Source organism: Bombyx mandarina, chromosome 20 (assembly GCF_030267445.1).
Source record: "Bombyx mandarina strain Sakado chromosome 20, ASM3026744v2".
Classification (NCBI taxonomy): domain Eukaryota; kingdom Metazoa; phylum Arthropoda; class Insecta; order Lepidoptera; family Bombycidae; genus Bombyx; species Bombyx mandarina.
The window spans coordinates 8,272,132-8,288,275 of record NC_143226.1 but is presented as its reverse complement, the minus strand read 5'-3'; the positions used below and the strand labels follow the sequence as shown (position 1 = coordinate 8,288,275).

At 41.8% G+C, this 16,144-nt stretch overlaps 1 protein-coding gene across 1 annotated transcript; it reads right to left on the bottom strand.

Moving 5' to 3' along the window:
• Positions 1–13,957: 13,957 nt before the first annotated feature.
• On the bottom strand, positions 13,958–15,923 carry LOC114251459 (microvitellogenin-like). Its single transcript, XM_028185738.2, has one exon. It carries the CDS (start codon positions 15,250–15,252, stop codon positions 14,272–14,274), a length of 981 nt encoding a protein of 326 aa, XP_028041539.2. The 5' UTR covers positions 15,253–15,923; the 3' UTR covers positions 13,958–14,271.
• Positions 15,924–16,144: the final 221 nt, after the last annotated feature.

The following is a 16,144-nucleotide window of genomic DNA, read 5'->3' as shown; positions in this document are numbered from 1 at the left end:
CTTCGCACCGTTCTTCGTTAACAGGATGTTATTCTTTGCTTAACTTTTGACGTAAATTTCCATGTTTGTCATCCATGTATCAAGCAAGCATGGTAGGAGGCTAGAGTTCATTGTCCTAGTTTTCAGTTTTATTGACATGTTACTTTTGAAGATTTCTTTCAGACTCTAAAATTTGTTCCATGTTCGCCGTACTCTTGTTTTCTCTAATTTGTTTTTTTCCTTTTCCTAGATAGTTATATTTGTCTGTGTATACTAGCGGATAATCATTGACTGTTATCTGTTTTTGATGAGAGAGAGAGAGAGAGAGAGAGAATAAACAGTGCTATACATTAAACACAAAAAAGTACAATTGGCGGTATTACCGCTAAGAGCGATCTCTTCCAGACAATCATCAGGTGGACAAGAATCATTTGGAAACTAACTACGCGCGGTGTACCATTCCAGTGAACTAAATATACACATATATACACATACATATAAATACACACATACATATCTCTGTAAATATACATACAATTAATACAAAGTATTATAATATAATAATAATAATAAAATAAAAAATTTAAGTTTGCTTCTTTACACATAAATAAGAATAATCAATTTCAATATAAAAGATACTCAAAATACCTTTAAAACATATACAATTTAAGTAGATACCAATTTCAGAAATCTACCTTATCACATATTAAATTGGTTGACTAATATTTAAAAAATGCTCCTTAATGAGGCGTTTGAACGAATTTAATGTTTCAGCGTCGTATACGTACCTGAAGAGCATTCCACAAACGAATAGCTTGAACGGTAAAGGAATTATCGTAGAACCTTGTCGAATGCACTGGCATCATTAATTGCATGTTGTCCGTTGATCTCAGGGATATGGTATGTGTATCCCGAATAAACTCAAAGCGTCTTTTGAGATAAGAAGGAGAAGAAGGATTAAATAGAACAGTATAGAGCAAAGAAAGAATATGAGCATTCCGACGAAGGCGAATTGGCAGCCACTTGAGCTTAGCGCGAAATTCTGAGACGTGATCATATTTTCGTAAGCCAAATATAAATATTAAACATAAATATTGAACACGCTCTAGTTTATTTAATTGTGCTTCGGTGATATCGGGATAGCTAACATCAGCATAATCAAGGATGGGGAGAAGAAGAGATTGCGCAAGCGCAGTCTTGGTGGCAGTAGGGAGAAAATTTCGCAGACGTCTTAAGGATCATGCAGCCGCATGAATCTTTCGACAAGTTTCTTTAATTTGTAGTAATAGAGTGGTCTCTGTTGTTCCTGATACTTCTCTATAGTGAACTCTTAGGTATGTATATGGTCTATCGTGGAGAAACCCTTCTGGAAACCTTTTATTGTAATAGGTACTTTGAATTGACATGGAGCCTTCATGCTTCGAGATTTTGGAGTGAAACTTTTTTCATATGGTACCATGACGTTCTTTAAAAAATATGCAAAATTCGATCATCGACTTTCAGTACAATACTCAGTGGATCAATGACGCAATCGAGCAAAACCGAGAAGCCAAGGTGTATCTGCAGCGTCTTGGTAAAAGCCACCTTACAAAACTGACCACAAGGGATGGCCAACTTCTCGCCTCCAAACCGAAGATTCTCAAGGAAATTGGGGACTTTTACGGACGTCTCTATACTTCCAAAACCACCAAGCCTGTCTCTGACCCAGCAGATGTCCGAACCACACTATCCTGCCACTACACCGACGAGCTGCCACAGATTAGTGTAGACGAGATCGGGATGGCTCTTGAAAATCTTAAAAACGGAAAAGCGCCGGTAGAGGATGGTGTTACTTCTGAGCTCTTGAAAGTAGGAGGTCTTTCTGTTATTAGGGAGCTCCAGAAGCTCTTCAACACTGTCCTCTTTACCGGTAAAACTCCAAAGGCGTGGAGCAGGAGCGTAGTTGCCCTTTTCTTTAAGAAAGGAGATAAAACACACTTTTAAAGAATTATCGCCCCATCTCGCTCCTGAGCCACATCTACAAATTGTTTTCGAGAGTCATAACGAATCGTCTTACTCAGAGACTTGATGACTTCCAGCCTCCGGAACAGGCAGGATTCCGAAGAGGATTTGGTACCGTGGACCACATTCACACAGTTCGGCAGATTATACAGAAGACTGAAGAGTATAATCTGCCACTATGTCTGGCGTTTGTGGACTACGAGAAAGCCTTTGACTCGATCGAGACCTGGGCTGTTCTGAAATCTTTGCAGGGGTGTCAAGCTGACTGGCGATACATCGATGCACTAAGATGCCTGTACGATGCCACGATGCTACAATGACCGTCCAAGTATAGAAAGACCAGACGAGGCCAATCCAGTTGCGCAGAGGTGTAAGACAGGGGGATATTATATCCCCGAAACTGTTTACAAACGCACTGGAGGACGTCTTCAAGACTCTGGACTGGAACGGACGCGGCATTAACATAAACGGCGAGTACATCTCACATCTTCGCTTTGCCGATGATATCGTCATCATGGCGTGATCGCTGTAGGACCTACAAGAAATGGTGCACAGTCTTAATACTGCATCCCAACAGGTTGGACTCAGAATGAACTTGGATAAAACCAAGATAATGTTTAACGGAAACGTCATTCCGAGACCAATCGATGTTGACGGTACACCTGACGGTACTACCCTACAACTAGGTAGAAACAACTTTGAGAAGGAAGTGACCAGAAGGATTCAGTTGGGCTGGGTCGCGTTCGGGAAGTTTTGTTAGGTCTTTTCATCGCCCATACCACAATGTCTGAAGACAAGGGCTATAATCCGCGCGTCCTACCCGTGCTTACCTACGGAGCCGAAACGTGGAAACTGACTGTGCGACTAGTCCACCAACTAAAAGTTACTCAGCGAGCTATGGAGCGAGCTATGCTTGTTTTGTCATTGTGAGACCGAATACGCAATGAGGTCATTCGAGCAAAAACCAAAGTGATCGATATAGCTCGCAGAGTTAGTAAGCTGAAGTGGCAGTAGGCTGGTCACATATGTCGCAGAACCGATAGCCGTTGGGGTAGACGTGTTCTGGAGTGGAGAACGCGAACCGGCAAACGTAGTGTAGGACGCCCTCCTGTTAGATGGAGCGACGACCTGCGTAAGGCAGCTGGCAGTAACTGGATGCGTAGAACCGAAGATCGGGTTCAGTGGCGAGCTTTGGAGGAGACCTATGTCCAGCAGTGGACTGCCGCAGGTTGATGATGATGTATGTATCATAAAGGATTCACTTTTCATCACATGTCACAATTCAATCCAATATTCCTTCATTTCTGTATCGATTCCACAAGGCAACACAAGTTTCAATACGCCTTTCTTTCTATACATCACTCAAATCATGAGGCACCCATTTTTCATATTTTTTTTATTTTATTGATTTGACGCAAATGAGTCAATATTGTTGGTAGGGTAACGTTAAACTATACCGCTAATTCCTGGGTAGTTTGGCTCGGGTCAGCTGCCACCATCTCTTTCAATTCATTTTTATTCCCAAAATTTCCATCACGAAAACATTTAAACCCAAATCGCACAGTACGTTCATTAGCAGTCCCCTCTCCAAATGCAACATTGATATTGCGAGCTGTTTCTGCAGCGTTAGTTCCGCGTCGGAACTCGTATTCAAAAATCACTCGAATTTTCAAAGTATCCATTTTTCCTGTTTAAGCTGAACTAAAAAAACCAACTGAAAGTCCATAATCGAATGTTGCACATTTTTTAAAAGAACCTCATAGGTACCATTTGAAAAAAGTTTCACTCAAAAATCTCAAACCATGAAGGTTCTATGTCAATTCGAAGTACCGATTACAATAAAACAGCAATTTCATAGGTACTATAACCCCTATCTATATATTAATACGTGAAGCAAAAACTTTGTATCCCTTTTTACGAAAATTGCGCCGACGGAGGTGTATGAAATTTTCCACACTTATAGAGAATATAGAGAAGAAGTGCACAATGCTAATATTTTTTTAAAATAATGCATAAAAGATAAATTAAATCAATAAAGAAAACATTACACACACTACATACCATGTATTTGACGCACACACGCATGCATACCTATGAGGGAGCTCATATAGAGTCCCTTCTTTATTTCGCCTGGTCGTGTTTTATGTAATTAACACCACAGTTGGAACAATATAAATTTTATTGTTGTAGCGGCATAAAGTAATTACATTAAATTAGTTATTTAACTCATTATAAATTATTTTTATGTTTTTCATATTTGGCGGTAAAAAGGTAATGCGTCACAGACTATATCCTTTTTCCCACATCTCGTGCGTTCCGGCTTACGCATAATAAAACGCCACACCACCCCCCTACGGAGAAGGAGAATCCGCAGAAAAAGAGAAAAAATATCATAGGTCGAAAGGTTTGGAGAAGTGGACTCTGCGACCTGACCGGGTGGTATATTGAGGTGTATGTGTAGGAGTAGCAGTTAGAGGTGCCGAAGGCACGAGTGGACATGAAGGGACATTAGTAGCATCCGGTTGCGCTGGTTGAGGCACAGAAACCCGCGGTGCTGGTGCTGGAACGAGATCTACTAAAGAATGCTCGACGAAAGCTGGCTTAATTCTGTCGACACTGACCGTCACCTGTTTCCCTTTTACATCAATCGACCACGTTTTTCCGTCCTCGGCTCTAGATATAACTCTATGAGGACCAGAGTAAGGTGGTTGCATTGAACGTCTAACCGAATCCTCCCTGAGCATGACATGAGAGGCAGTGGAAAGATTTTTAAATATGAAAGGTGATGGTTTAGTGTGTGAGGAACATGGAGTGGGACGCAATTTAGACATACGCTGTCTTAACTTTACGACAAAATCCGTCGAGTCCTCGAAGCCAGAAGGACCGGGAGGTACTAACAGTTCCCCTGGAAGCGTTAATGTTTCTCCGTAAAGCAATTCCGCTACTGTTGCTTGTAGATCTTCTTTAAAAGCCGAACGCATTCCTAATAAGACCAAAGGTAATGCATTCAACCACGAATCATCATAACACATCAGAGAGGCCTTTAATTGTCTATGCATGCGCTCCACGAGCCCATTGGCGCAAGGGTGGTAACTAGTAGTGCGTATACGTTTAGTACCACATAAATTAGTAAGGCGTCTGAAAAGGTCCGACTCGAACTGTCGTCCCTGGTCGGTAGTGATGACAGCAGGTACTCCGAATCGAGCAATCCAACCGGCTACAAAGGTGCTCGCCACTTCTTCTGCTGTTATTCCGTGCATAGGCCAAACTTCGGGCCATCGAGTGTAGCGATCCACAGCAGTCAGGCAGTATTGGAAGTCAGAACAAGATGGAAGAGGGCCTATGATGTCAATATGGACATGCTTCAGTCGAGACGTAGGACTGGAGAAATGTCCAAGTGGAGATTTTATATGCCGCGTCACCTTACTTCGCTGGCAAGCAACGCAGGTTTGGCACCAATAACGGCAATCTTTGGCAATGCCAGGCCACACGAAACGGTCTGAGATCAATCGAATGGTTGATCTAGTACCAGGATGGCTAAGATTATGTAGCTGAGCAAAAATCTTCTTTCGCATAGGTTCCGATACAAATGGGCGTGGTCGCCCTGTTGACATGTCGCAGACCAAAACAGTGTTTGTGCCAGGAACTACGACGTTCTCTAGTTTTAGAGAAGAATTCGCATCGTTACGATACTTTTTCAATTCGTCGTCAAGTTTTTGGCAAGCGGAGAGAGCAGAATGGTCAGTTTCAAAACTAACAGCTTCGATGCGGGACATGGCGTCCGCCACCGTATTGTCCTCCCCTTTTATATGGACAATGTCCGTGGTAAACTGCGAAATAAAAGACAGTTGATTTAACTGTACCGGAGGAAGCCTTTCGCGACGTTGCGAGAACGCATAAACTAATGGCTTATGGTCCGTATAAATCGTTACGTGCTGTGCGGCTAGGAAGTGTCGATAATGTTGCACACTCTCATATACCGCAAGAAGTTCTCGGTAGTATGCTGGCCACTGGCACTGTCGGGGATTCAGCTTTTTACTAAAGAAACCCAGGGGTTGCCAAGCATCACCGACTTTCTGCTGAAGGCAGGCACCAACGTGAGAACTGGAAGCGTCGGTGAAAAGCCCTAGTTCAGCGTTAGGCAAAGGGTGTGCCAACAGAGCTGCAGATGACAAGCTATCTTTACAGGCATTAAAGCATTCTTCGAGCTCAGGTGTCCAAGTGATCGGTGTGAGACCTTTACCTCCAGTGGCCACGATCGCGTTGACTAGCGGTGCTTGTAACTTGGCCGCATTGCGCAGAAATCGGCGATAATAATTAACCATCCCAATGAAACGACGGAGTCCTTGTACAGTCTGTGGTAGAGGAAAATCTTTTAGAGCTTGAATGCGCTCTGATGGTGGTTGTGTTCCGTCGGCGGATATTCTGTTTCCGAGAAAAGTAACCTCAGGAGCACCAAACACGCATTTTGCTGGATTAATAACGATTCCGTAATCTTCAAATCGCTTGAAAAGAGTACGAAGGTGTGCAGCATGTTGAAGAGCATCACGGGAATACACTAATATGTCGTCAACGTACGCAAAGCAAAAATCGAGACCTTGGACAACTTCGTCTATAAATCTTTGAAACGTTTGGCCTGCGTTGCGCAGACCAAAAGTCATGTAATTAAATTCGTAGAGTCCGAAGGGTGTTATGATGGCGGTTTTACAGATATCCTCAGGCGCAACAGGAATTTGCTGATATGCCTTAACGAGGTCGATGGTACTAAATATACTACACCCAGATATGTTATGGCCAACGTCATCGATATGGCGAACTGGGTACCTGTCAGGTATGGTACGTGAATTCAACGCACGACAATCGCCGCAGGGTCGCCAGGTGCCGTCGCGCTTAGGGACCATATGAAGTGGAGAAGACCACGAACTTTTCGAAGGTCTGGCTGTCCCGCACTGTACCATATCATCAAAAATCTTTTTGGCCTCTTGAAGTTTTTGAGGTGCCAGACGTCTAGGACGACAAGAGACTGGGGCGCCGTCAGTGGTTAGAATATAATGAACTGTGTTATGCTTCGGCTCACGAATAAGTCCTGGTGGCTTCGTAATGGACGGAAATTCCGCAAGAAGTGCACTAAATTGGGATGACGGAGCGCAGACAACTTTGACGCTGGTCTGGTCTAAAACAGCGACGGCAGCAACGCATGACAATCCGGTAATGCTATCGACGAGTCTCTTACTGGCACAATCTGGCAACAACCGATAGTGCGCCAGAAAATCGGAGCCGATGATGGCAGTGTTGACGTCAGCGATAATAAATCGCCATTGAAATGTGCGGCGTAGCCCCAAATTAAGCGCCATTTCTATGTGACCAAAAGTGCGTATCTCACTACCATTGGCAGCCGCTAACGTATAGTTTGAACGTACCGGCTTATTTGCTAACCACTGGTATGGGTAACAGGAGAGGTCGGAGCCTGTGTCTATTAAAAAACGGCGCTTGGTTGCGCTTTCGGTGACAAATAATCGGCGACTCTCCTTTAAGCAGTCAGACGTCGCCATCATTGACTGCTTTTGTCGTTTTCCGAAGGTGGCGGCGGCGTCCAGGTACATGGTTGAATACACTTAAAAGCTTTAGTATTAAATTTCGTATGGTAAAAGCACATTTGAAGCTTACCAGGCGTTTGTGAGTGTCGTCGCTGGTTTGAGAAATCCCGGGTCCTATTTCTACCGCGCTCTGTAGTAAGCACAGCAAGCTGACGCGTGACCTCATCCAGACGCCGTGTGATATCTTCTAACGACGGTGGTGAGACGGCAGACGTGCTTGCTGAGAAAACAGCAGATGAATGAGGTGCGACCATAGCAGGCGAAACTTCCAAAATTTTGTCCGCTAGCTCAGCGACTTTATCCAGCGAGAGTTCTGATTGGGCGGCCAAAATTGCTTGGAGATGTTGTGGGAGGCGACGCATCCATAGCTGGCGAAGCAAATTTTCATCAGTGAGGGTGTTTCCTGCCAATGATCTAAGATGACGTAAAAACTGCGAAGGACGGCGGTCACCCAATTCAACATCACTGACAAGTTGCCGGACACGATGCTCCTCAGACGTGGACAACCTACGGATCAACTCGGATTTGAGGTAACCATATTTGTCCTCAGGTGGTGGTTGGAGAATAATGTCCTCTACCTCCCCAATAACTCGGGTATCTAACTGAGCAATCACGTAGTTAAATTTAGTTAGGTCAGCGGAGATGCCTGAAATCGAGAACTGTGCCTCTACCTGAGCAAACCAAATTGCAGGCCGATCAGGCCAGAAGGGAGGAAGTTTTATGGCTACTCTGCATACTGAGGTAGGTTGAGGAAATAATGGGTCTGTGGGGGGGTGGGTCCGTTTTATCGATGCCTTGCATTTTAAGTTTTTGTATATCAGCCTTTAGGATGGCATTTTGTTGTTGTAACAGTGTATTTTCTTCTCTTACTAATTGTTCGTTTGTCTCCATTACTTTTACAATTGTAAAAAAAAAAAAAAAAACTAAGCACTTATACAATGTAACAACTTAAAAAATAATAATAATAAGTAAAGAGGAAATTGAAAATTAATGATTATGGTAAAAGATGGCAAAATACGAACAATAACAGACACAGTAAAACAATGAAATAAAATTATAGTAAACAAGAAAATAGAAATTAGTCAAATACAGATGTGATGTTAGCACCGACTTACATTTCCTGACTTAAAAAATTAAATTAAATGACATTACTTTAAAACATTTATGTAGATAAGACCTAAAACTGTAATTATTTTGCCTCGTAAAAACAAATATTTCCTTACTACTAATCGTACAATAATACCTTAATATTATTATTAACTACAATGTTATACAATGAATTGGCGGAGCAATGAAGGCCCGTTAACAAAATATGATTAACTATTGTTACAAAAGGAACCTTTAAATTAAATAAAAATTTTGTTTTTCTTGTTTTTTATGTCGACAAAGACAAAGCTGTTATATATGCAATTATGTAACAAAATTAAAGTTACAGTATAGGCGGAGAATATGAAGAAGTATTAAGATTAAAATAAAATAAAAAATATAAAACACTTCACTGAGTTAATCAGAAAACACAAAATGTTGTGGAATGCCGCACCAGGTGTTTAACCGCTTGTACTTGATCACTCTGCTGTGCGCGGCGATGCTGCGCCAAGTGTATATGGTTCGTAGACGATCTTGCCTGAATGCTGTGCCAGGTGTATATAGTTTGTACTCGACCTTGTCTGGATGCTGCGCCAGGTGTATATGGTTTCTACTCGATCTCTATTTGTAACGATCGATCACGTCGGGGTCACCAATGAGGGAGCTCATATAGAGTCCCTTCTTTATTTCGCCTGGTCGTGTTTTATGTAATTAACACCACAGTTGGAACAATATAAATTTTATTGTTGTAGCGGCATAAAGTAATTACATTAAATTAGTTATTTAACTCATTATAAATTATTTTTATGTTTTTCATATTTGGCGGTAAAAAGGTAATGCGTCACAGACTATATCCTTTTTCCCACATCTCGTGCGTTCCGGCTTACGCATAATAAAACGCCACACCTACTATTTATTGTCAAACTTTTGTTCTTGGCGTCTGTTGTCAAATTGAGAATAGATTAAACATTGTTTGTCTTTGTTAATATTTTTTATAGTGTAGTCTTGGCGAAATTTGTGATTATAGAAGTATAAAATACCATCATAATAGTGTACAAACTTACAATTCCAATTAATTATAGTCGAATTTCGACTACTGCGGGACCTCTACTTATAATAAATTGTTATCAAGCTAAAAGTCAAATGTCACCTAAATCTAATTAGTTTGGAGTTAAAAACAGTCTGGTTACGAGAACATTTATCGAACGTAAACAATGTTATTATACATGTTATTACGAAATCATAACTAAAATTTTAATTTTTTTTTTTATATGCCGCAAAAGTCGATGGGCAATTCCAAAACTTTTTCCTTAGAGAAACGGCGCCATCTATGTGTTCGAAATGTATTAGCGGTATTTACATAACATATTGCGCTGGTAAACAAAAAAACATGTTAGGAATTTGATATTTTGCTGCTACGAGAGCTATCGTGCAACCCGTCGCTTGCGACGAAGGGCTGGGCGAGTAAATTAACCCACAGACAAAGCTCACTGAGTTTCTCGCCGGATCTTCTCAGTGGGTCGCGATTCCGATCCGGTGGTAGATTCTGCGAAGCACTACTCTTTCTAGGCTTAGTGTTAGCAACGTCGTCAGGTATGAGCCCCGTGAGCTCACCTACTTGTAAGCTGACGCTGACATAACCTCTCAAGGCTATCAGCTTAGGTAGGAAAAAAAGTTACCGTAATAACAAAAAATGCCTCTCCTGCCTGGGAAGGATACCGCGAGATGCTACCACGAAGCGCGATCGACATTTTATGTTTCTTTCATACCTGTGCGAAAGACAGAGAGAATATCATTATATTATGCACTGCTATCGCTCCTTGTCCCTCAAAAATACCAACGGTAAATTCTTTACGGAGACCCATGTTTCAAAATGTCAACTTTACTAAGCTCCAAAAGAAGCAAATGTACACAAACTCAGTATTGTTGCCTTGAACTCGTAATACGATTCCGTCGGCGCATTCATAGAACACGAACCACGACCATTAAACTACTAACTGAGGCACACAAAATTGGGTTTACGAGTATATCGGATTGCCTTAAAATTAATCGGTAAGTCATATTTAAAAAAACTTAAATAGGGTAGACTAAAGATATTGAAACTATCAGGCTATGCTTTTATTACCAAGAATTTGTTACTTGTTCAGCTGATTGTTACTTCTCATGGGATCGTCTTTTTCAAGTTGAATCTCCTTAATACGATGATTTTTTTTTTTTGGTCAGGAGGAAATCGCCGTACTTCCGCCCTTTCCTGGGGATACTGGGCGGGGTATGTCAGAGTCGAACTGACTAAAACCTCCTGTCGCTCAACAACCAACGTCCAAACCTTGCATGAGACAGAACTCATGACAAGGCAAAGGGGGGAAAGTGAAGCGTTTAGTGCGGAGCACATCTCTCCCATCACCCTCCCCCTCGGGACGCCGGACTGGCGGTCGTCGGCGCCACGACCACCAGCCCTCTCGGTCGGCAGACTGTCCGAAGACCGCCTAGATGGCGCCGGTTAGAGTGGGTTACCCTACGGAATACCCCGCTGGGCCAGAACCAGCGTGGGTCGAGGATAGCCGGCCTTCCATCACCCGGATGCTCTTGCGTAAAACGCGTGCAGAGCAGCTTGCACGTCGTCTTCTTAGGCCCCCCTCGCCGGTCCCCAGACCGACATGTGAGGGGGACCCGAAACACTTAGAGGGCCAGGGCTTGGGCGAGATCCGCCTCCCTGGCCCCCGCTCGACGGCGGCGGGATTGTGCGTCTCTCACGCGCCTCGCCGCCTCCTTCTGCGAGATGGTGCACTCGCAGAAGTCCAGCATCGCCTTCCACGACTCGTCGTCGCCGAGCATCGATGCCACAACACTTGGCAACGACAAGTCGGTTCCTATTTTTGCGACGAGGACACGGCGCCACCCCTCCCATGCGGGGCAGGCGACGAGCGTATGCTCTGCCGTGTCCAAGTCGCAACCACAATGGTGTCACTCTGCCGTTGGCTCGGCTGTGATCCGGTGCAGGAACTCACCGAAACAACCATGCCCAGTGAGCACCTGCGTGAGCCGGAAAGTGAGGCGTCCTCTGTCACGATTCACCCAATCCACAAGGACCGGGCGAATCGCCTCGACGGTCCTACGACCAGCCGAAGGATCAGCCAGCCGTCTGGACCATGACTCCAGCTAATACGATGATAATAACTAATAAATAATTTTTTTAAATGAGTTCTCATCGCAATATTGAAATGGTTAAAAGGTATAAAACTGGAATTCATGTGAGTTTTCTTGTTTTTAAGGGATTTTATGACCTGGTAACTAAGACCTTCATGTCTTATTTTAAATTTATATTTGAGATTTTTTCAGTGGACTTTTTGGAGGATCAGGCTTTGTTTCATTTTTCCCCATTTGTGCACTTTCACAGATATTAAACACTTGATAAACCACCGTTATTAAACATTTAAACCTGAAGAAACACTAAATAGACAAAAATAAAACAAATCACACAACTTCACTCCTCGCGTTTACGCCAAAAAGTTTTGTTTACGTTCATCCTACCTACTTTTTCATAAAAAATTATATCTACGTTACATTATTTTATATTTATTTATATTGTTACAGAGAAAAACAGTTATATTATGGGTATGACGATATCATGACTTCTTTGTTGCATCGTCGTATGAGTCGTACGTAATCTACCCGACATTACGATTCTTACGAATACGAAGGAAATGAATTTAAACCGATTATTTATCGACTAGCGACCCGCCCTCGCGTCGCTTCGGAAACATTAAAACACACATGAAACCAAAAAAATTAAATTAAAAAAAATTAAAAAAAAGTAGCCTATGTTCATCAGGGACAATGTCGGCTTCTAATGGAAAAAGAATTTTTCAAATCGGTCCAGTAGTTTCGGAGCCTATTCGAAACAAACAAACAAACAAATCTTTCCTCTTTATAATATTATTACTAGCGACCGGCCCTCGCTTCGCTTCGGAAACATTAAAACACACATGAAACCAAAAAAAAATATTAAAAAAAAAAAAAAAGTAGCCTATGTTCATCAGGGACAATGTCGGCTTCTAATGGAAAAATAATTTTTCAAATCGGTCCAGTAGTTTCGGAGCCTATTCGAAACAAACAAACAAACAAATCTTTCCTCTTTATAATATTAGTATAGATATAGATTATAGTATTATATAGTATAGACTACGTCAGATTATTCAACACAAGTGTTGATGTCGTCCGTCGTGTTCTTCATGTCATAGTTTATTATGACTGTTAATAACAAACTACAGTTGCCATCTACGCCATTCATTTTTAATAATTAAATGTTTAAAATTATAAAATTTAAGTATTATAAAAGTTCGGTCATAGGTTATACCTAGTCCAGTCAGTTCTGTTACAAATGAAAATGCTTTTGTTTTAAGTGAAGTAATGAATGTAATATTATAAAAATATGATATTATTAACACGTTGACTGCAGAATTATTTTTGAGGAACTTTCAGCCAGTGCGTATGAGGTCTTTTCGAGGCAAGATTGGAGTCGTCGTGGCCTAAAAGATAAGACGTCCGGAGCATTCGTGTTGAAGCGATGCACCGGTGTTCGAATCCCGCAGGCGGGTACCAATTTTTCTAATGAAATACGTACTCAACAAATGTTCACGATTGACTTCCACGGTGAAGGAATAACATCGTGTAATAAAAACCAAACCCGCAAAATTATAATTTGCGTAATCACTGGCGGTAGGACCTCTTGGGAGTTAGCACGGGTAAGTACCACCACCCCGCCTATTTCCGCCGTGAAGCAGTAATGCGTTTCGGTTCGAAGGGTGGGGTAGCCGTTGTAACTATACTGAGACCTTAGAACTTGTATCTCGAGGTGGGTGGCGCATTTACGTTGTAGATGTCTATGGGCTCCAGTAACCACTTAACACCAGGTGGGCTGTGAGCTCATCCATCCATCTAAGCAATAAAAAAAAAAAAAAAAAAAAAAAAAAACTTCACAGTACGTATGAGAGCTGATAGGCCTCACAAAGGATCGTTATTGAATATGCACATACTGATAGAAATGTGGATATAGTCGCCTCTCGCACCGAGTGAAAGGACGCGATTTTAACTGCAGCACTAGTAGATAATCGCGCATGGGGCTTTTTAAGCAGCATAACGCAGTCAATGTGTTAATGTAACATTATTGATGTATGATGTATGAATTATGAATGTAATATTGTTAAAATTTATACCTACATATTGCTAGGCGCTGGGGTTTGGGATAAATAAAATTATAAAATCCCACCGAAGTAAAACTTAGAAGCTGCATTTAACACTTAAAATACTCAACAAACACTTTAAAACTACTCAACGAATAACCCCCCACATTGTCGGTACAGTCATCGTATGGCAAAACTTACGTCTAATTACTGGTGGTAGGGCGTTTTATCCTTGTCGGATCGGACCCAAGTCTTGTGAAGGCGGCTTTCACGTTGTTACATCTATGGGTTCCAGTAACATAGGTTGGTCGTGAACTCATTCACCAGTCTTAAACTAAAAGAAACTATATTCAAACATACCATGATTTGCAACGAACTTGGAGTATTTTTATTGAAAATTACATTTATTGAAATACAATACGGTATTACGCAGTTTTAATGTACCACGAGAACTTATGCGGGTTTAAGTCCTTCGTCGAGTGGCCATAAGCAATGCGGTATCCGTCGTATTCCGGTGATAGACCGAATTTAAGAAGCTTGTCGAACTCCCGGTTGATGATGTAGAACAGGAGCTCGCCATTGTGCTTCACTGGTTGTATGGTCCACAAGTGCCTGTTCGTGCTGTAGTCGTCAGATACATAAGCGGTATGGTCACCGTCTCCGTCTCTACCGTTTCCTAATTTTAAGAACATAGCCATTCTAAGAGGACGCATATGGTAATAAAGCCTGTCTCCCGTCCAATGCGGGAGGAACCACCATCCAATATCCATCCTGCTTTCGGTGTTGGGATCGCCTAAAACTCTTCGGTCACCATCGAAGTCCACGTGGTTATTGAACGTAAGAGCATATCCGTCCCTCTTGTTAATCAATTTTGCGAATACCATTCTTTCGTGAATTCGGATTGCCATAGGGAAGCAGCTACGTGCGATGTACGGAGCCTTGGAGATTGAGATTTTGTAGGAGTAATCAAATACTATAGAGTTACCCTCGTCGCACAACCTTTCAATGACCTGTTTGATGATATTGCTCCAGCCTGCGCCATACAAGGAAATGGTGTTCTCGACAGCTTCATCAAATTTCCTTGCCACGATCAAATTGTAGAGTTTAGTTTCGCGCTGCTTACTGACGACGCTCATGGAGGGTGACTGATTGCTGGTGACGTTGTCGAGGGTCACGGATGCTTCAGTGCTTACAGAGTCTACGGTGCTGACGACGCTGGTCGAATTCACTGTTTCAACGGCTGTAATGTTGTCGGTGGCTTCCTTGTCGACAGTGCTATTTGCACTGACACCCAGCACACACATCAGTAGCACAGCTCCTTTGAGCTCCATACCTGTAACGTAAATGAAAATTTCAATTGCAATACTCCGGGATCTTACAAGTTCATTTAACAAACAAAAAACCATTTAGAACGATTACATGAAACTATTAAACCTTCTAATTTTATTAATACACGTTTAATTAGAATATGTGCTATATATTCTAGACGCGAAACAGAAACGAGTCCCAGTTAAATTTTGGGCCAGTCGTCGTGCTGTCTATGGGCTCCGGCGACACCAGCATCTATCTCCAGCTAAAATAATTCTGTTTAAAGCTTTTTTATTTCGTCAGAAGAGAGAACGAGTCAATGACCTGAATAACCTGAAGGTATCTGTATTGTATGTAACATATTGAAAATACTGAAATCAACAACTGACCTGCTTATGTTACGATTCAATCGGGAATGATAAACAAACTCCGATTGTTCTCGTTTTATAGGCCGCGTAACTATGAATTACACTATTATACTATTTATTAGCTGCCCGTGGAAACGTCTGAATTTTATAATTATTGATTTGAAGACTGCTCCAAGTTTTAACTTTTAGTTAGAATTCGTTCGGTTTTGCATTTTTTTCACAAAAACCGTCTTACTTTTTTGTTATTCTACTTAACGCAATGTATTTTATAGATGCAAGACCTTTTTACACTGGACAAAGCATCAGAAATTATTTATCTTTTTGTCTGTCTACCTTTTGTAATCCTTTTGTAATAATGCACCTAAGTAGGGAAATACCTAAGTGTCGTTGCCCAAATACTCCCACTTACGCCAATTGTACATGAGAATCAAAAAAACAACCTTCAGCTTCGGACGTGTATGTACTCCGGCAGATAAAAAACCTTAACGCATAGGTTTATTTAAAAAAAATTGTCTGCGTGCAACTTGGTGCATGTGAAAGAAGTGCAACTTCTTTTTCGATGTGCAGTATTGTGGTTTTCTTCATTTTTCATCCTTAAATCAAATTTTTCTTGTAATACGAA

Excerpts from the sequence above, each read along its gene's own strand:
- LOC114251459 (XM_028185738.2), bottom strand. The coding sequence starts at position 15,252 with ATGGTTTTTTGTTTGTTAAATGAACTTGTAAGATCCCGGAGTATTGCA.